The following is a 21,460-nucleotide window of genomic DNA, read 5'->3' on the forward strand; positions in this document are numbered from 1 at the left end:
TGTCACAGAACAACTAACTATGTTATGCTATCTAGGTCTCCAGAGAAAAGTTATTTGGGTCCGAGGAACTCTTCAAATAAGGTGGCATTGAATACATATTTGGTAATTTAAAGGCTGTAACTATATGGAAACAGGGTGACAGCATGTTCTTATTAACAAACTCTTCTCCATTAGCTGGACTCTTGGGGCAATGTTAATTATTTCATACAGAAATACCATGGACCGATATTCTCAATATGGCTACTCTACTCTTTCTTCCAGTGCTAGCATTAGAAAGATGATCCTTTCAATAATAACAGTAATTATAAATAATAATAATAATACACCTTTGGGTTTAATAATACTTTCCCTTTGAAGAACTCCCAGAATTTTCATCCACATTATTTAATTTGTGCTTGAAACAATTCAATGAAGTAGCCAGGTAGCAATTATCATTATCCTACTCTTACAGATAAACAAACTGAGGCCTAGGGATTTTCTTGGCATCACACAATTAGGAACAGAGCCAAGTCTAAAGCCTATAATTCAGTGGTCTATCCTCCAGATTATTGCCATCTTTAGAAAATATCTGGGTATCTGAAGAACTGTTCAATCCCTCAGGAAATGTTTACACCAGAACCAGATCAAAACATCTTTTCCTTTTAAATTGCATTTACACTACAAGAAGGTACTTTTTTTTTTTTCCCAAATTCATTAGAGAGGATTTTCTTGTCTGAGGTCATTAAGATAGGAGTACTCAGATTTCTTTTCGAATTGTAATGTTGGCCTTAAGCAGAACTACGCTTGGAAATACTAGAGATGTCTCAAATACTCTGGAATCAGTTTCTTTAGTTATTTCACTTTAAAAAAAAAAAATTTGTCAAGCCCAAGTTATAACAAAAGATCTAAATAAAAATGGGCACAAGGTGTTAACTCAAGTGTCCTAGCCGGGCTACAATTTGGTTTACTGTGGTCTTGCCACTTCATCTGGAATGGGGAGTCTTCATTTCCTGTCCTAACTTTTCGTGGGTCACTGGTCACTGTTGAGGTGATCAGCGTGTGGATCTGATGGTCTCAAAGCTCTGTTAAGTTATAGATGTTCAAACTGCCAGTGTGTTGTGGATAAAAATAGAAGTTGCTATTAGATGTCTATTCATACCCTGCAGAAGCCTGGCAACATTTTGAACCTTTTCAAAATGTAAATACTGCATATTAAGCACAGGAAAGAAAATTAATGTGCTGCATTTGCAAATTTATTTCCAAGTCAAAAATGCAAAGGGGAGGAGGACTCTTGTAGCAGAATTGATATTCTACATTTATGGGGTATATTAAGAAGTTTGTAATGGCCTGAACACAAAAGAAAACACTTTAGAAATGGATTAATTGAAGTTTCTCTGATAATCTGAGCTTTTGAATTTCCTCTCTTTTGATTTTAAATTTATGGCCTCAGTATGACATTGCCAGAGTTTATTGCATTTTGCAGGTGGCACTCATATGTTGTTACTTTTTGTGTGGTATATTGTGGGCAATGGGTTACAATTTTTGTTAAAAATTTCCAGAACCACACATGTACCTCTTCATTAGACTTGCAAATGAGTAATGCCTTTTTTCAAGGGGAGAAAATAGTTAAAACATTACAGGAATTTTTTTTGCCTTTTTTCCTTAGTATTGGGAAATGTTTGTAATAAAGTTTGCTTTTTGAAACTTTGACATTTTGTAGTAAGTTTTGATTTACATATGAAGTCATCATCTGACAATTTGAAACAAATGTCTTTTTAAAGCATACCAGTTTTTTGTACGTATTTCTATCGCTCCAAAAAGGTTTAACAGATTTATCTTGCTTTCTGCTGTTCAAAACAGTGGAGAGTTGTCATTTTAATGGCATTTTTAATATCTTAAATATTTTAATAATTGGATTTAATAATTTAGTAATTGCCACCTTGATCGTGGATTTTATCAGTACAACCACTATCCACAAATCCACCCACACTTTTTTTCAAAGAAAAATAAAAAATAAGTAACAATAAACAAAAGCATTAAAAAAAAAAGGATAACAAAAACAGTAAGCCAGACTTCGCACTATCATTAACACGAACACATAAAATAGAAAAAGAAAGCATGTAGTAACACAATTTTCAGATACAATTTTTATACTTCTCAGACACAATAAAATCTGGAGCAGATTCTAATTCCTATAAGCATTCTTTAAACCTACACTGACCCTGTACTTAGTTCCAGGAGGACTCAAAATTCCTATCACTTATTCCCATGATAGATGTCCATTTCATATTGAATATGTAAAATCTTAAAAGTATTCTAGTGATTTCATTTGGCTTGTAAAGTAAAGATCTTGGATTTTTTAAAACCTACATAATGTTTCAGTGATGAAATTTTGTACTTACGAGTATTAAATTATGCCAAAAAGCCATTTACTTGATATTCTTTAAATACCATAGCACAAGTCAACTAAAGCTCAGATTGTAGACCATCTTAAATAACACTAATGCAGTGTGCACGTAATGAACAATATAGCTAACTTAAGTTAATTTTCATGTAACAGATAACATCTGGGGGAAATGTATATTGGTAAGTTATGCAAAACTAATTTTCTAGCGACCACATCTGTAGATGTTATTTATTGTATGTTCACTTAACAGTCCATTATTCTGTTTAGAAATCTATTCTCTTCTTTATTAGAACTTTTAATGTACTCACCTTGGTTCAAATGGTCTGCTCATTATCAGAAAAAATATAAATGGCATTCACATGGAACAACATGATTGTTTTTATTATATCCATTTGTGTGCAAGCATTCAAAAATGGCAAGAGAAACACATTTATTGCTTTACATTCAAAGTAATATTTAGAGGGTATTTGAAAGTCAAGCAAAACCAATCATTTGGCCAAATGGATGTATGTGTATAATCAGAAACTCCTGATTTTTAATCTCAGCATTAGGCCTCAGGCAAGTCACTTAAAATCTTTTCCTTTGTTTCCTGCTCTGAAGATTATGGGTGCTATTCTCTTAGAGGAGAAGAAAGGGTGCTTGCTAAATCAGGGTACCAAATAGGAGCGTTTTTTTAATAAACATACTTGAGCCTTTTTCTGTTTTTATTTTCCTAGGTTTAAGAGGTAACATATTAGACTTTTGAGGAAAAAAATATGAGACAATTACAATGCTACAGGAATGTATAAAAATAGTTATAAAACTAGCTTTATTTAATTTGCCTCAACTATTCATAGACTTGAGGAAATTATAACGTTCTTTCAGAAAATCTAACTTAATAAAGCTGACCATGTCTTTCTGTTTTAAATAGATTTTATTACAGAACCAGTGATGTTGTAAAACATGAGGTTTTGTTAAAAAAAAAAATACAAAGGCCTAATTGTATTTTTTTAAGAAAGTATTGCATCAGACGGTTTCATTTAAACATATTTGCTAGCTCTCTGCTCTCACCACAATTATTGATTCTAATTTTCCTTAAACTTATTTTTTAAAAAGACTTCTTGATGGGGGAAAATCACTATGATGCTTCTGGCACTAGGTTTATTTCAAACTATATATTTGATAGTATGTCTTCTTATTATTGAGGTGACATTATATTTACCCCCATCTAAAACTGGGGCATTTCTTTCCTTTGTAGTATCTTAGTAACAAAGCCAAATGTAACTCTTTGTGAAAGAGAAAAATGTGGCTATGATTTGGTTCACTGATAGTATGCAAAACACTCTGAAGAAATTCTCACCACAAGTTTTTGTGCAGCAATTAAATCAAATGAATAGCTGTATGAGTTATGAGATATATTCATAAAAATCAAGCAAAAGAGGTTCTTGAGATAAACAGGAGTTCCACTCCACCAAAAAAAAATAATTAATTAATTAATTAAATAAAAACGTAGGGCTGGAAGTGGCCCAAGTTCCCAAGTATGTGCCCGATACACACACACGCACACACACTGCCAAAGACCAGGAAAACCGGGTAATTGGCAAGTAGTTCAGATGAGCCTCGTAAAGAAATGCGGGCCACAGAGGTGTGAGGGAGGAAACTTGCCCACAAGTGTGTCTCTTGCACTTATGTGTACCATCTGATGGAAGAAAAGGCATGAGGGGGGAGGGGGGATCTGTTACCACCAGGATGCAGAGGTGATCTGCTGAGAACTTCCACGAGAGGGTCAGAAAAAATTCGCAGAAAGTCCTAGCCTGTGTGTAGAAAAGCAGAGCTGCAAGACAGATTTGGCAAGAGCAGCAAAATAAAATTCTGCTTCAATAAAAGAAATATTTTACCTTGAAGGTTTGCTCATGCTTTCCTTTTCTGGGCATACAGTAAAAGCAGCAAACCCTACTGGGTTCCTTGCTCTCTGCTTTCCAATGGCTGACTCGCCACCACTTCCCCCAAATTCCCATTCCTCACCCTCTGTGAGCATGTGCACCACTCATTAAATGCTTCATCATCCACCCTTGTCTCTGGATTCCCATGTGCAGCTTATTTATTTTACTGATAATGTTGCAAAGAACACTAAATTATATTTAGCTGTTTCATTTTCCAAGCTTGGTAAAATAAAGAGCAATATAAGGTGTGGGAGGATGAAAAAAAGACACAAATAATTTTGTGGGAAGAAGAAAATGTTTGCATGTCTCATTTAGGGGAAAAGATGACTTGTGAACATGATGAAAGAAAAGGATTGTTGTATATTTTTTATGTTTCTATTAATGTTTCGTCAGTTTAAGAAAAATAATCTGGAATGATTTCACCTAACAGAATAGAGATTAAGTGATTAATAATAATCAATAATTTCCAAGTACAGCAACATGATGATATGGATACTGAAAACTGCACAGGCTGAGAAGTCAGCACAGCAGGGTTTAACTCCCAGCCTGGGCCCTCGGTGATGATTTGACCTTAAGTCAACCATTTAATCTCTTGGTTTCCAAATTGCCTTGACTATTAACTTCTATCTAACACTTCAGTCTTTCTCTAGATTTACTAAGCAGCAACTTTCTATAAAATCGAATTAAAGTTAATAATATGAAATCAATATGAAATACATTGGGATGACCAAGCATTAGCTTAAGTTTTTAGGACATTCCCAAACCTATCTAAATAAAAAATATTACAAATATCCAATTATTAATATTCATAATGTTTCGATCATTTTGAAACATTACAACCTGTAAGTTATACATGATCACATGAAAGTTAACTTGAAATATTGCGGAGAAGAGGTTGGGTTATGGACAGTGGGGAGGGTATGTGCTATGGTGAATGCTGTGAAGTGTGTAAGCCTGACGATTCACAGACCTGTACCCCTGGGGCAAATAATAGATTGCATGTTAATAAAAATAATTAATCAAAAATAACAAAGAAAAGAAATATTGTGGAGAAGTTAGAAATGAATGGATGATGATTTCCAGTTTTTCCAGGTCCTGGAGGATAGTAATTAGCTGGTGGCTTTATGCATTTCCAGACTTTTGTCTTTAAACATGTATGTTCATGGTTTGTCTTTGTCAGCACATGGTGGGTAGCTTCACCTCTAGGCCTCAAAAGCAAGCTCACTGTATAAACGAGAACATCAACGTACTGATATACAGTGAGGAGTTTAATAGGGCATGACGATCAAAGCACTGAGCTCGGCACTTCTTCATAGATCAGTGGAGATGGGAAGTCAAATTACGATCAAAATGTTGAATTGTTAGAATCAGAATTTTAACAAAAGGAATTAAATGATTCAGATGTTTGCCATCATCAGTACCTTCCTCTCTTTCTCACCTCCAAGTCATGGTGGGATGGACACCACTTAAGTTGACTTCTTGACTCCTATTTCTTCATTTCCAGTTTTGACCTACCATTGCCCTCCATCAGTTTTGCCCACTTGCTACACAATTCTGAAGTGCTCCTGGTGAGGTCTCGCCTTGCCCTCTGTGTTTTCGGTTGGTTTTGCAGATCTCCTCTCTGATTCATAGTGTACTGACGTTATGCATTAACCTTCAGAGCCTTTATTGTCCTCATCACCAAGTTCTCGGTGGTCACTTTGCCACTGCCCCCAAGAATGGCCACACTCTGCTGAGTAACGTTGATCACCATTAGGCTGTTGGTAAATATTTCAAGCGCCCAACCTCTGCCAGAACTGGAGAAGGTATACAAAGGATCTAAAGCATGGTCTCTAACTTCAGAGAGCTTGAAGGAAACAGGAGGGGACACTGATGCATAAAACAATTAAAGATCAAAAAAAAATTAAAGATCAAGGCAGTATAAAATGGAGTCCTAAGCCACATAGTATAGAAAGAGAATAAGACAGTGAGAAGAATAAAATGCTAATTATCAGATACAGAGATACAGAGAACAAAAAGCAACAGAGAACTAAGAGGGCAGTGGTGTCAAGAATTCAGAGGAGATAGCATTTAAAAGATAATAGACTTGGAACTATGTATAAACATATGCATACTCATGTAAAAATTTTATGTTACATTAATCATAATTATGTATTATATAATTTTAATTAGTTTAATTGATAATAGGTATATGATGTATGTTATGTAATATGTGCTATGTATTATATACTATATATTCATTACAATATATAGAGAGAGATGAATGAACTGGCCGAAATTGTGGTTAGTCACCAAAAGCTTTTTCATAATACAGCTCTTTTCTTCCCCTCCAGCAAGTGTTAGAGGTGGTCAAGCCTTCAGGTGGTCTCTTCCCAGATCCTCTAGAAGAAGGAATCTCATTTGATATTTATTCAACATTCATAGAGACACCCCCAAAACTGGATACAGAAATGAAGGTAGGCTTCCTTCTGTCTCTTAATTCACCTTGTTTCAGCATTATATTCTCTATGGGCAGGAGAAAAAAAAAAATGCTCTTCCGTTGTCTTTCCTTCTGATTTTTCCCAGCTCAATATAAACATTTCTTTTAGGGTTGACTAGCTGGTGGGCCAGCTGAGAATGGCTCAGCAATTTTAATCTCTCTACCTTCACTTTCCTCAAAGGAAGCACTGATTAGCAGCCCCATGACTTGATCTGTCCATGAGAAATGCAGGATAACATCCAATCAAAATCTTCTTCCAGATTGACATCGTTCCTTGTAGAAAAGCACCCAGGAGAGGACTGAGGGCACATATAAATCACCGAATGTTCCAGAAGTCACTTAAGTGTGCTTTCCTTTTAATATTCCAGGGATTGGATCAAGAACAAGGCCCTGAGGAATCTAAATCAGAAGCCAACACTTTCGTCGTGGATCCTTTAATGGGTTTCACCATCAAGGATATAAAAGCAGTGTTGGATCAAGTCACAGATGATATTGTAATTGGCTTTCAGGTACTCACCCTTGATAGTGTGCTCACTTACTTTATTATTACTGGTTAATTAGCCAGCCTGAGCTTTAATGTCTGTAAACACTACCCACACTCTGCCAGCAAGAGTGATCCTTAGGATGGAGGACTTCAATTTCACATCTCCACGTAATTCACAGTTGAGTCATCGGAGACTCAATAAGATCACAAAACAGATTCACCAACAACACCTAGTGGTGGGGTGTGTTGCCAGTTTCCAAAATCCCCCATCATCAGAACCCAAAAGGTCACACAGTAAAGACTCCATGCCTGTCACACTCTAAACATGGCTCATACAAGAGTAAACCGAGAACGAACGTGGAATTTCAACCATGGTTCTTAGGTAAGTCTTCTCACCAAATTTGTAAGAAGAGGCCTAAAAATCCTTGAACTCCCTGTCAGGTAGTTTGTTCATTTTTAAGTACCATTAGTAGCTAAGCCATGTTCACCAAAGGCTGCATGGAAATGGGGATGGGACAGCTATCCCGGTAGCTCACGGACCAATCAGTTTAACTTTATGTTTAATCTTTTTTTCCTGTCCAAACAAAACAAAAACCCATCTTTACCTGAACACAAAGATTTAACATCATTTTTCAGGCAAAATGGTTAAATAAGTGAGTTGGATATCTTAAGAAGATTTATGATTTCTTGTAGAAATGACCATGAATCAATAGAACAACATACTACATGGTTAAAATATTAATGCATCTCAGGGAGGGATTTAATTGTTATCTGAACATGAGATGATATATGAAAAGCACATCATATTAACAACTAATTTAGAGAGAGCAAAAGATTGGCTTGGCATAAGCATACCTTGTTACTTGTCTAATCATCAAACGTTAATGCACTATTTACATGAACATTTAATGATTTGATACGAACAGAATCAGCCAAAGTCCTCAGCTTAATAAGGGGTGTTTAGTGTTTACCAGAAATAGTGGTAGAACACGTTTTACACAAAGCTTTATTGTTAACAATCCCATGAATGTAATAACTGGTTACTGTGTGGAAGGGCAGAGTGCAGTTGAATTAAACTGAGTTCAGAACATATCTCCTTTTTAGATTTGATAGCATTTCATCTAAATATAGTTTATGTATAATCATGGCCCTGGGCTCCTTTGCCATCCTGCAGCTCTGAAATTATTGCTGAGGAACTACTAGACAGTAATAGAATTGTTTGCAGGCTCCCAAAATTGAAAACATCTTTACCAAGGCCATGTTCCATGTAGTGAGCAGTATATTTTTAACTGTTCATTGAATTTTTTTTTTAACTGTTAGAGTTTGCAACACTTATACCACTACTCTATAACAGAAAGAATATGATTACTGTATGCGTGTGTTATTGTCTCTTTGGCCTGAAGCCAACCTTCCTGGCCCTGGAAGTTCATTAACTGGTTCATCTAAATGCAATTAGGCATAGAAAGGACTTAGACCAGAGGTGGTGGGAGCAGATCTTTTAGGTGCCACAATCCTTTCCATTTTAAGTGGATTCATGGACATTAATCTGGGCCAAATTACTGCTGATTTTTCAGTAAAATGGCTTGGTGATGTGGATTTATACAATGTCTCAAGATATAGCAAACCCTTTTATGTCTTTTCTCTCAACAGTCCTGGTAAACTACATGAGTAAGAGTCAGGCACTTCCCTGATAAGTAAATTGGAAAATGATAGACATGGAAAGACTAAATCATTTATCCAGCATTTCCAGAGTCAGAAACTGTTGAAAGGCCCCGAATGGGAGCTGTGACCTGGATTCTAGTTCTAATCCCAGTGTTATCCACAAAAACCACACAACCTCTAATATCACAACCAGACTACTTTGGAATTTAATACTCCAGTGGTGTGGCACGATTTCAGTGTTTACCCTTGTGTCTTGGTCAAGTCCCAAGTTTAATTACTCTCTGCCTACCTAAAATTTTTCCCCTGTTTTAGATAGGTAGGTTATTTTCCCCTTCTAAACCCTGAGTTCCAATGTTGCTCGCTCTTAAAATTGCAACGGTCCTGTTCAAAGGTAGCCACATGTCAGTGGTCAGGGTAAGAACATGCTGACTGGCTGTAGGAACAGTTAATGAATTAATATTTGCAAGATGTTTTCAATTTTCCAATAGCTTTTTTTTCTCCTTTATTTAAGAGCCATGTTGTTATTATAATTTTTGGAGGAAACAGCAGTAGAGAATTCATGTTTTGAATCCAGTTTTTTTAAAGCTCCTTCTCCAGTGTGGTTTCAGGCATTTTCACTTTTTATAATTCAGAAATTTCAGAGAATGTAGTGTGAATCTTTAAATTTTTTATGTTAATCCACTTACTTTCCCATTGACGCACTTTATAGTTCTAGAGATTTATTAAGAATGAAGTTATCTTGGCCCTGAGATGTTAATTAAAATTATACTGAATAGAGCAAACATTTTAAGCTTATATAGTTTAGGTATTATAATTTTAAAGATACATTCAAAATGAAATTATTTTGGCCCTGAGTTGTATAATAAAAATTATACCCAATGGAACAAACTTTAATATATTTAAAGAATTACGTTTCAGAGAAATATGAATACTAACACTAAATTCTTACATTAAATGTTGGCTGTTGGCCCTGTCCAAGCAACAGGGCAAAATAATGTAAAAACCTTGAGGGAAGTTTGCCATCTTGGGACTTCAGGTATTTTTAGGTCAACTTGAACTTCCAGGTTAGAAAAACTGAATGGGAGAACACCTCAAGGTAGTGGTCAGTGAGAGGATACTGAGACCAGGTCATAGGTTTTCTTTCTTTCTTTTTTTTTTTTTTATTAGGTCTTGTACTATTATTATTTTTTTAAGATTTTATTTATTTATTTGACAGACAGAGATCACAAGTAGGCAGAGAGGCAGGCAGAGAGAGAGGAGGAAGTAGGTTCCCCTATGAGCAGAGAGCCCGATGCGGGGCTTGATACCAGGACCCTGGGATCATGACCCAAGCTGAAAGCAGAGGCTTTAACCCACTGAGCCACCTAGGCATCCCGGTCATAGGTTTTCCATTCTTACCTTAAAGGCAATAGAAACTTTCCCTATGCTAGTGATTGTGGGATAGCTAATCATCTGCTCAGCAGCATTTGAAGAATAACATGGAGATGTGGTAGACTAATGACAACCTCGTTCTTGACCAGAGCAGGAGGCTTTTCATCCAGGCTCTGCTGGTTGTACCTGAACTGAAGTACTGATCACCATGGTCTAGAGATCTGAGATGTCAGCACACAATGCTATTTGGCACAGACTTTATCCTCACGAACCTTCTCCCCCAAGCCCACACCTGTGTCAATGATTTTTGTTTCGGTGAAATACCAGAGAGGTCTCCGGGTTAATGTGCAAACACAGGTGACACAGTAAAACAGAAGCTGGTGTCCTTAGTTGAAAGAAATGAAAGTATAAGACATAGAACACATAGAACACATCAATTGAAAGTGGGAAGAGTTAATTAACTGCTTAGTTAGAGTAATGTTTCTCAATCCTTTGGAATTGTGACAAGATTGTTTCTTCAAACCATTTCAATTTCTATATCGTCTATTAGGTTGCACACCAGAAAGAAGCAGGAGTAACATATTTTAAAAATATTTCACAGTCATACTACTGAAATATAACATTGGTGAATATATCAGAAAATTAGGAGTTGGAATTACAAATTTAAAAGTTAGCATGTAATGTTAACATACTTAATTTTTAACTACTTAATTTTTCAGGTAAGAACTAATACCCAAGGTGGCTAAGTGACTTATCCAAGGCTACATAACTAAATTAATCCATCTCCTAGACCAGTGCTCTTTCCACCTCTACTAAAACCATGACCGAGGGGATTAGTGATTTCTGAAAAATGACAGAGTTCCTTTATAATCTGGATACCCATGTTCATTCTTCCTTGCCTCCTCACCCAACCACCAAGAAAGGAAGAAGGAAAAAAAATGAGAAACCAGAGGCCAGAGCCTCAGGTAGGGCTTGATAAAACTTGAATCGGGGCACCTTGGTGACTCAGTCGGTTAGGTGTCTGACTCTTGATTTCAGGCCAGGTCATGATCTCAGGCTGCTGAGATAGAGCCCCACGTCAGGACTGCACTCAGCAGGGAGTCTGCTTGAGAGTCTCTCCTTCTCCCTCTGCCCACCTCATGCATGCTCTCTCTCTCTTTCAAAAGTAAATAAATCTTTTTTAAAAATAATAACAATGAGGGATGCCTGGATGGCTCAGTTGGTTAAGCGGCTGCCTTTGGCTCAGGTCATGATCCCAGCGTCCTGGGATTCAGTCCTGTATCAGGCTCCTTGCTCCATGGGGAGCCTGCTTCTCCCTCTGCCACTCTGTCTGCCTGTGCTCACTCTCTCTCTCTCTGACAAATAAATAAATAAAATCTTTTAAAAAATAATAATAATAACAATAAAAAAAACTTGAATCAAAAAGACAGATACTCACATAAGGATCTAGAATTGTTAACATCAATGATCTTTTCAGAAATATTGATTCTTACCATGAAAGTGAAACAAAATCTTATCCGATAAGGTAACCAGGGTGTACAATTCAAAACTATCTATTACAGTTACACTCATAAATAAATAAAGAAGAATGAACATTTATATGTAGCCCAAAACAGTATTTGATTTTTTAAATGTATTCTGTATAAATTGAAATAACAGAAGTTTCTCAAAATGCAGTAACCCCGAAGACATCAAATTATGTTATAGATGTTAACATTCTAAACTTCAAATTGCTTATTAATAGTTATGTGTATGAACTACTCCTCGTATGGTCGTAAACGTTTCTTAAATCACCTAAACAAAACACCAGTTTTGCCACATCGCTCGCCACTGGCTTCTCAATACATAATTTTATTATCTGTCATGAAAAAGGGAAGACATTTCCGGGACTACTAATGTTCAGATAATGTGGAAGGATTTCTGGAATTGTGCAGGTAGTAATGTCAGCCCACAGAATATCACTGCCAGAGGCTAAATGCTATCACAGCTGCAGCAAACACTCAAACCTGTCAGCAATCACGTACTTTTTTCTACCCAAACTGTACCACAAAGTGGCATAATTCCAAGAGTTATAAAGTATGATGAATATTCTTAATTATGAAAACTGTTCTAATTGTGAGATTATTTGTGTTGTGATTTCACAACAGAAGCTTTCTGAGATCTCATTGAGAAGGTATTACACAGGAGACAAAAACATGGCACAGGGCTGGGGGGAGCCACGCCGCCGCCCTCACTGAGCCCAGAGCAGTTATTCTGATTCGGTGCTTATTGGTAAAGTCTGTCTGAAAATACAGATAAATTATCCTATCTCCCAACACAAGGCTATGTGAAAAATGGCTGTCCAAATACCACTTCCTGTTCACAGCAGCCATGCTATACGTCGGGAATGTGCACAGAAATATGATAAAGTTTATCACATCACTACAGGCTGAAACACGGCTCTGTCTGCAAAACAGGAAGGTGTGTGAGGGATAATGTCTGTCTTTAGGCACTATAGTATGTCAAAACCACAAAGACAATGTGCAGCAAAAGATAGCTCCATCATAACCACTTTTTTATGATTGTCTTCACAGACCGAGATAAACGAAAAGCTGCAAATACAGGAAGAGGCCTTTAATGCACGAATAGAAAAATTGAAAAAGGCCTGAGGACCCAGTACAAGGAGAACGATGCTAAACTTCACAGAAACAAACACAACCAGCCAGAATAATAGACCCTACTTAGCAGCCGAACTCCTTCATTTTGTTGGGAGAGGAAAACCAAGATCCACATTTTATTATCTGAAGTAATTAGAAAAGTATTGGCCCCCATTTTGCTATCTCCTGTCCCATAACAGCCTCCAAATTTATGGCACTAAGAGTAATAAGGACATTTTGTATACAAGAGTTTGGAGAATTATATATAAAAATACAATTACTTTTACGATACTCCTTTGACATTTTGACTAATAAATGCTATTCATCTTCAGGGAGAATGAAGCCAACTTTTTTAAATAAGGAAAAATAATAATAATTTTATCCATATTGACCCAGTGAGCTGCCGCATTACTGGAGCCCTGTGAACAGATACGACACTGCCAAGGATAAAACATGCTAAACAATAGTAATTAAAATGCATATACTATGGGTTTTTTTCTCCCCTTAAATCACTTGGTTTTCTTATTTAAACATTTCAGTGTGAAGCCAATTTTCTGAAATTATATAATGCAGTTTGAAGCACTTTAATTTATTCTGTACTGTATTTGTTATTTCTAATCTTGTTACTCTCCCAGGAGAATACATGACCTATATAAAAAGAAGCAATGTATAAATGGTTATTAAAGACCAACCTATATATAGATTGTAAAAATCTTAAATACAAATCAAACTCACAGAGCTCTTAAAATTAACTGTTATATTGGAGTAGAATGATTGAAAACACCTCAAGCCCCTTAAATATGCTTAGTAAAATATGATTTTAGAAGAAAAATATCCATTTGCCAACTGATTGTTTCAGGTTGGATAAATTAAAATAATAGCTAGCTAGATCCTTTCCAAATTTCTTAGACTTTAGAGTATCTGAGAATGGAGAGCATTACTGGGAAGGGGAGAGTTCCTTTAAGAGCTCTCCAGCTGAGGAGTGCCTGGGTGGCTCAGTCAGTTCGGCGTCTGCATTTGACTCAGGTCATGATCTCATGGCTCCTGACATGGAGTCCCACATCAGGCTCCCCGTTTAGCTGCTTCTCCCTCATCTTCTGCCTGCTGCTCCCCTTGCTCTCTCTGTCAAATAAATAAACAAAATCTTCTTTAAAAAATAAATTTTTAGTTGATAAAGGAATATACACACTCAGTTAAAGACAACGACAACAAAGTATAGACAATGAAAAATACATTTCACCCAAGCTGGGTACCCCCATTTCTCTCCCTATGAGGCGAACATGGCTTCCAGTAAATTCTTTTTTTTTTTTTTTAAGATTTTAAAAATCTTTTTAAATAATGCTGAGTTTGATCCCAGGACCGGGGGTCATGACCTGAGCCAAAGGCAGGCATTCAACTGACTGAGCCACCCAGGAGCCCCCCAGTAAATTCTTGAGGAAGTATTTTTTATCCATTTAAATAATTGGATACTTGCATAGAGTGATCTTTAAAAAAAAATGTAATTTGCATGTTCTTTACATTGCTCCTTTCATCAAATAATATATTTTGGAGATAATTCCCTATCAATACATTTCCATAAGTTTTTAAACTAGTCCTATTGATGAACTTTTTATTGCTTCCAGTATCTTATGAGCACAACGCTACTTTGCCATTTTTATGAACATGTATGATTGTACCTATAGGAAGAATTCCTTGAAAGGGAAATTTCTAGGCCAAATTTAATACCTTTCAAATATATTTCACTTATCACTACATTGTTACCAACAGCAAGCATTGGCCAGTTTTTTATCTTTGGTATTCTCCTAAATAGAACATAATGTCACAGTGTTGTGTTAATTTGCTTTTATCTTCTTATTCCACACAGATTGAGCAACACTCATATGTTTATAAGCAAGTGTGTGTGTGTGTGTGTGTGTGTGTGTGGTAAATCCTCCTGATAACCCTAAGGCAGAGAAAGATAGGTATTATTAGCCTCATGTATGGTTGTACCTGTTGTGGAGCCTGAAGCTTAGAGAAATTATTAACTTGAACCGAGTTGCACAATTAATAATGGATGGATCAGGGCTTTAAACCCAGGTCTGACCTATTTTATAGATGAGGAAACTGGAACACAGGAAAATTTTAGGTACCTTTTCCATGATCACACAGCCAGTAAGTGGTAGAAACAGGTTTTGAATTTAGGTTGCTATGATCATAAAACCCACATTCTTCACCTTTATCTTCATTAAGTTATCTCATTGTCAATATGAAACAAAGTGAAAACTGGCCTTTCTTTTTTGTAGTAAGTTATAATAAAGGAACACACTCATTTTGTTGTTACCATATTAAGTATTTAAAAACGTTGCCCAAGACAGGAAAGTATAACTCAGCTCTGTTCGCTTGTTCATTCATTCATTCATTCAATCATTATCCTGTCCATAGCAATTGAGTACCAGGTCAATGAGTAGTGAGCCAAACAGACATGGTCTCTGCCCCCAGTAATCTAGTAGAGGAAACAGTTAATACTAACTGTGATTAACTATTAAGCTTTGGGGAATTATGAGACTATTGAACAAAAGTTTGGAAGGTCATGACATGTTCCACTGGTTTTGACATTTGGGCTAGGAACTGAGGGATACCTAGAATAACTAGAATTTTAGACAGAGAATCATGTGCAAAGTCCCTGGGACACAAGGAGAGGCTGAACAATTTAGACACAGTCAAAGTTCTCTCAGGGTACCATAGACTACATTATAGAATTTCATTTTTTGGCTAATAGCAATGGAAACTTGTTGATAAATTTAAAATAGCAACTGACATCCGATTTGTATTTTTTAAAAGGTCATCTCCCTGGTGCTAGGACTTCTATCCATGGAGATAAGGAAAATAGTATTTTCGTAAAAGGATTCCTACTGCTAATGATGCTAAGCTCTACTTCTTAGCAATTCCTACAAGTGAGATACATAAAGAAAAATTTTGACTTTTTGAAGTCACAGAGTTCACCTACTTGAAGCAGTCTTTGACACAAAGGCAGCCTTCTGAAGAGCCAATTAAAAACCAATACTAACCTATTACTTAGACAAGCAGCAATCTTTCTCTTAGCACCCACAGTAAGATATCTTTCTTCCATCTGCAGAAATAATTTGAGGCACTTTTTTCCTCACCTCCATGATAAGTTTCAAAGAGAAAATATATTCATTATGTTATGAACAAGCCACAGACTGCCACAATTTCAGGTATTTGCAGGCACTGTTGCGCCTATATATAGCTGTGGAGTCATTTTTCCAAAATCCGAATATAAAGCCCCTATTTCTATCCTCCATTTGATTGGAACCATTCAACCATCCTGGTAGATAATAAGTTTGCATGTTCTTAGATTGCATTTCATTATGCTTCAGTTCCCCTAGAGAATAAACGTGCTCTTTTTCCCAACAATTGTAGAAGAGAAATACTTTTGACATCTCAAATTTCAGAGAGCCTCAGGAAGACGTCCCTCTTCTGGACATCAAAGTCTTTGTTTTTTTGTTGTTTTTTTTTTTTTTTTTTTCCCCTGGACATTGATTTGTTAAATAAGAGAAGGCTGTACTCCTTCGTGGCAGCCAAAATATCTATTAATTTAAGTTTCCTAAGCAAAAAGGAATCTAAATCAAAATAATACCATCTTGTTGGAATTTAAATTCCAAAACAAAGAAAGAATACCAAAAATCTCTTTTGTTTTTAGGGTCCCTCCTTTTTTCATGGAAGGACCAGCAGTGGAGATTGGCTTATCTTTTTTCTTGGTTAGAGCCACCAAAGATTTTTGTATTATTTTTACTTAATTTTTAGCTTCAGAGAATGTTCAGTGCTGATATTTCCAAGGCTCATTTGATGTCTGTTTCTTCTTTTGAATATACTCAGAGCACTTTCTAGCTAGGACGAGCAAAATAAGACAGATAAGGTCCTTGACTTGTTGGAGTTCATGGAATTGATAAAGTTTATAATCGAGAAGCAGATGATAAACAAAGAAAAAAGAGGATTTTAGATAAAAATATATGATGTTAATAATTAACACAAAGCTATGGGACAGAAGGTTCTGGGATGTGGGAAAGCTACTTTACCTTGGGTGCTCCCTGAACTCTGCTTTGGAGTTGTGGCTTTCAAGTTGAGATCAGGGTAGGAGAAACCAGCCATGGGCTACACCATGGAACAATTGTTCCAGGCAGTGAGGATAGCAAGTAAAGTGCTATTGCCAAGTAGAACCTCCAATCACACAAAGCAGCTCTCAGGAGAGACAGGTCTACCCACATCTCACTTCTGGGAAGTAACCTGGCTGCTCTGCACCTCAGACTCTAGTGTCTCATGTTCTGAATCCAGTACCTTTCCACTCTGTCAAGTTGCCATGGTCATATTGCCATATCTAAAAAAATACATACATAATTATAACCACAAATGCTTATTGGGATAGCCTGAAACCCAAATAAACCCACCTACTTAACAGAATCTTGGTCTGAATCTTCCTTGCAAAAGAATTTCAAATAAACTATATAGATATTCTACTCCAAACGAGGAGGAGCATAACTCCCGTCATTACATGTGAGCTGCACAGAGTGACTTCTTTCCAAAGAATACAGTATGGAGAGATTACCTTAGAGTTAAGAAACCTGACTAATGCTACTTCCTCCATATAATCAATATCAACATCAATAGTCAAAAATCATGTTGATGTCATATACACTTGATATGAGTTGATGAAAATAGTACTTTCTTTCCAAAAACCAATAACCCTTAACTAACCATGAGGAAAAAATCAGGCAAATTCCAGTAGAAGAATATCCTACAACATACCCTATCAGTACTCAAAACCATCAAGGTCAGGGGTACCTGGGCTCAGTTGGTTATGTGTCTGCCTTCAGCTCATCTCATGATCCCAAGGGTCCCAGGATCAAGCCCTGCATCTCATCAGACTCCCTGCTCGGCTGGGAGTCTGCTTCTTCCCCTCTCTCTCTGCCCCTCCCCCTTCATTCCCGTTGCGTCTCTTGCTTTCTCTCTCAAATAATTAAAATCTTTTAAAAAAAATTGAAATCACCAAAAACAAGGAAAGTATGAGAAAATGTCATAGCCAGAGGAAACTTAAGGACACATGACAATAAAATGTGGAATCCTGGATTCTGGAACAGAAAAAGGAAATCTAAAGAAATATGAATATGAACTTTTACTTAATAAAAACATATCAATATTTGTTCAGTAATAGTACCAAATGTGCCATACTAATGCAAAACTAATAAGAACAATAGCAACTATCAATAATAGGAGAAACTGTGGACAGGGAGGGGAGCAATATACAGGAAATCTCTGTACTATCCACTTAATTTTCCTGTATATCTAAAACTCTTTTTAAAAATCATCTATTACAATTTAAAAGAATCTCAGTCAAAACAAAATTAGTTAGGAGGAAAGATATCCCTAGTCAGATTTCACCTCTGTTGTAGTGACATTCCCTTCCGGTGACACATGAAAAATCAGATATAGCCATCTTGCAAACTGGCAGGAAAAAGAAATGCTAATAAAGAAGGTCAAAGTGATAAATTCCATTTTTAAGAGAAACTGCAAACACCATCAGTCTTGGGCCTCACCCTACCTTCTCAGTTCCATAGAACATTTTGATGCTTTCTAAAAATGTGCATAACTCATAAAAGCAGACGGTATATGGGTTTCTTTTAAGTACCCAACTCTACAATATAACATGATAATATGGTCTATCAGCTAACCTTAAATAAAAACATCAACCATTTGAAGGATAGTCCCAGTCTCTAAAGGTGTTCTCAACAAAGTAAATTTCCACTAGATCCCGCGAAGTCTTCTCTCAATGAACATTTCTTGACTTATATAATATGGGCATAATATAGAGAGTGCTGTCTTTAAATACAGAGAGGATAGATAGATTAGATAGACAGATGATACATAAGTGATATCCAGTAACTTAAAATCAGGCATGGTAATGATCTCCTGCCATTATACCACAAAAAAAAAAAAAAAAAAAAAAAAAAGGTTAAAATATCCTGGATATAAATCTTTTTTTTATTGATTCAATCTCAAAATTTTAAAAAGCTCCTATTCATGTACGAATAAATTTTACATGAATGCCTTGTCATTCCTACTGTCCTTCCTAAAACCAAGTTTTAAATTCAACCAGAATAAAAGTAACATGGTGCTCATTTTCAGACACCAGAGAGAAGTTAATCTTATAATGATCAACAAAATGCTTGTGGCTTTTGTTTCCTTATCTTTTTCTGTATAATGACTGATACTATTATTTTTCATTAACCCTATCCAATCCCCTTTTCAGTTGTTACTGGACTTCATGGGTTAAGATACAGTTAACGTTTACGCTGAAATTCAAAGTGAAACAATAAGAGTGTTCTCACTCTACCTTGCCAGACCCAGAACTTGTTACATCTCCTTAAGAAATGTAGCTGAGTGACTAAACAAATGTGATGACCCACAGGATTCAGTTTTCAAACAGACGGACCACAGGACCATGGTGATGAAGTTCTTGAACACCATCTAATTCAACCCTGTCACATTGAAGAAACTGAGCCCTGACAAGTGAAGATTTTGTGATCATAGTTAATTTGTAGCAGGACCCAGGTTAGAATACAAATCATTCATTGATTCATTCATTCACTCATTGAAACATGGTTATGTTCAACACATGGGGTAAGAATTGACACTGGGCACATATAAGCTAAAACAGAACCGTTGACCTCATGGAGTTTATAGTCTATTGGGAGAGGTAGGTTTTAATCAGCCACACAAGCAATTATAAAAATGTAACTGTAATGGGTGTTATTAAAAAACAGATATACTCTTGCAATGAGAGCTTATTTAGAGAATTATGAGCAAATCAAGGAAGGTTCCATTGGGAGAGTCACATTTAAAGGAGTCACTGGGAGAGTCACATTTAAAGGCACTAATGAAGCAAAAAGGGGAGAAAAGAGTTTTCGGGCCAAGGGAACACCAAGTGTGAAGAACACGGGAAATAGAGACTGTGAAAAGGGGTGTGCATGGCCAGAGCCTCAAAAGTGAGCAGGAGTATTTTCCAAAATTGAAAATCCTTAGGTAAATGGAAAGTGGATTATGCAGAGCCTTGTGTGTCAGGATAAAGAGTTTTGTCTTTGTCCAAAATACAGTGAGGAGTTATTGAAATTTTTGAGAGATTTGGAGGCGGTTGGTGAAGGACAAGCCCATTTGCCCTATGCCAAGATGATTCTAATTATAATTATGAGACCAGGGAGGATGGGGTTACCCACCTAGGAGACTTTGCCAGCCTGGTGCTCTGCTATACTACATATCTTTCAGAAGCCATCCACCAAAATCCACTCTCCTAGAATGGAAGGACTCCATTTCCCAGGTCACATGGCAGTTGGGTGTGAACGTGTAACGAAGCTCCAGCCAGAGAAATGTGAACAGAAGTGAAATGGGCTACTGAGGCTGTTGCCCAAGACCAGACAACACCTCTCCTTGTTCTTTCTTCCACCTTTCTGCTGGATGGCCGTGAGGAGAGTGACATTTTGAAGGTAATAGAGCAACTGTCTGCCTAGATTCCTAAACGCCCCCATGGCAAGAAACACTTCCCAACCTAGATCCTGTGTCCAGACTGTCTTATGAGAGAGAAATGAGCTACTACTTCTTAGGGTGACTTCATCCCGGGGTCTATCTGCTACAGCAATTTAGCACGGCCTAATTAACTCAGTGAATATGTCTGTCTGTGTTTATGCATATGCACTATGTCTCATATGGGTCAGTGTCTATAAACTGGGAAAACAACTAGCAAATTCATTAACTAGAGACCTGCTTTAGTTTTATTACATAAGGTAATTACTTCTTAGTTTATATAAGCCCACGGCCCCTCCTAGACTGACATTCTATGAAATAATTGACTGAGCCTCACAAGTGTGATGAATTGCACACCCAGGAATTTCCCATGAGAGGACACACCTTAAATAGTTTCTAGTTTAAGCAAGACCAGTAAATTTTTAAATGTTTGTGGTTAGTTAGGGATTACTCTAATATAATAAGAAAAGTATAAATAAGACTCTAAATTATTAATTCGCTAATAATTTTTTCTTTCGGCCAAGGTTATTTCCTGAGTTGAAATACTCTAATTCACTGAAAATTGTTTACTAAATACTTCTACAGGAACCTCACTAAGACCCACATTAGAGCAAATATTGATATTTTGGGTGCTATCAATATTAACTATATTTATTTCTAAAGACCAACGTGTATTTCTGAAGTATTATTCTGGTTTGGATAGTCTACAAGTTAAAATAAAAAACACACTCAGATCATAGACAAAGTTGGGAATAGAAAATTGAGATTCTGTCAGGGAATAAAAAAAAAAAAGAAGGTCATTGGGCTAGCAGCTCCATGCATACTCCTTCTCCACAACACTTCATACTTCAGGATGTCCTACCATGCTTGGCATTTTCCAATTCCAAATTTAGATAGAGTATAGAGTAGTAGGTAGATGAGAGAGAGAGAGAGGATTATGCTACTGGT

At 36.5% G+C, this 21,460-nt stretch overlaps 1 protein-coding gene across 1 annotated transcript in view; it reads left to right on the forward strand.

Annotated features, from left to right (window-relative positions):
• The window catches only part of CABCOCO1 (ciliary associated calcium binding coiled-coil 1), a 114,372-nt gene extending 101,101 nt beyond the window's left edge, over positions 1-13,271 (forward strand). The window contains exons 6-8 of the mRNA XM_082719181.1: positions 6,642-6,764; positions 7,156-7,296; positions 12,878-13,271. Coding sequence (XP_082575307.1) covers positions 6,642-6,764; positions 7,156-7,296; positions 12,878-12,952 — 339 coding nt within the window. The 3' untranslated portion in view covers positions 12,953-13,271. The remainder of the gene's footprint in view (positions 1-6,641; positions 6,765-7,155; positions 7,297-12,877) is intronic.
• The last annotated feature ends 8,189 nt before the right edge of the window (positions 13,272-21,460 follow it).

The sequence above is a fragment of the Mustela nivalis genome (assembly GCF_964662115.1).
Source record: "Mustela nivalis genome assembly, chromosome: 2".
NCBI classification, from domain to species: Eukaryota; Metazoa; Chordata; class Mammalia; order Carnivora; family Mustelidae; genus Mustela; species Mustela nivalis.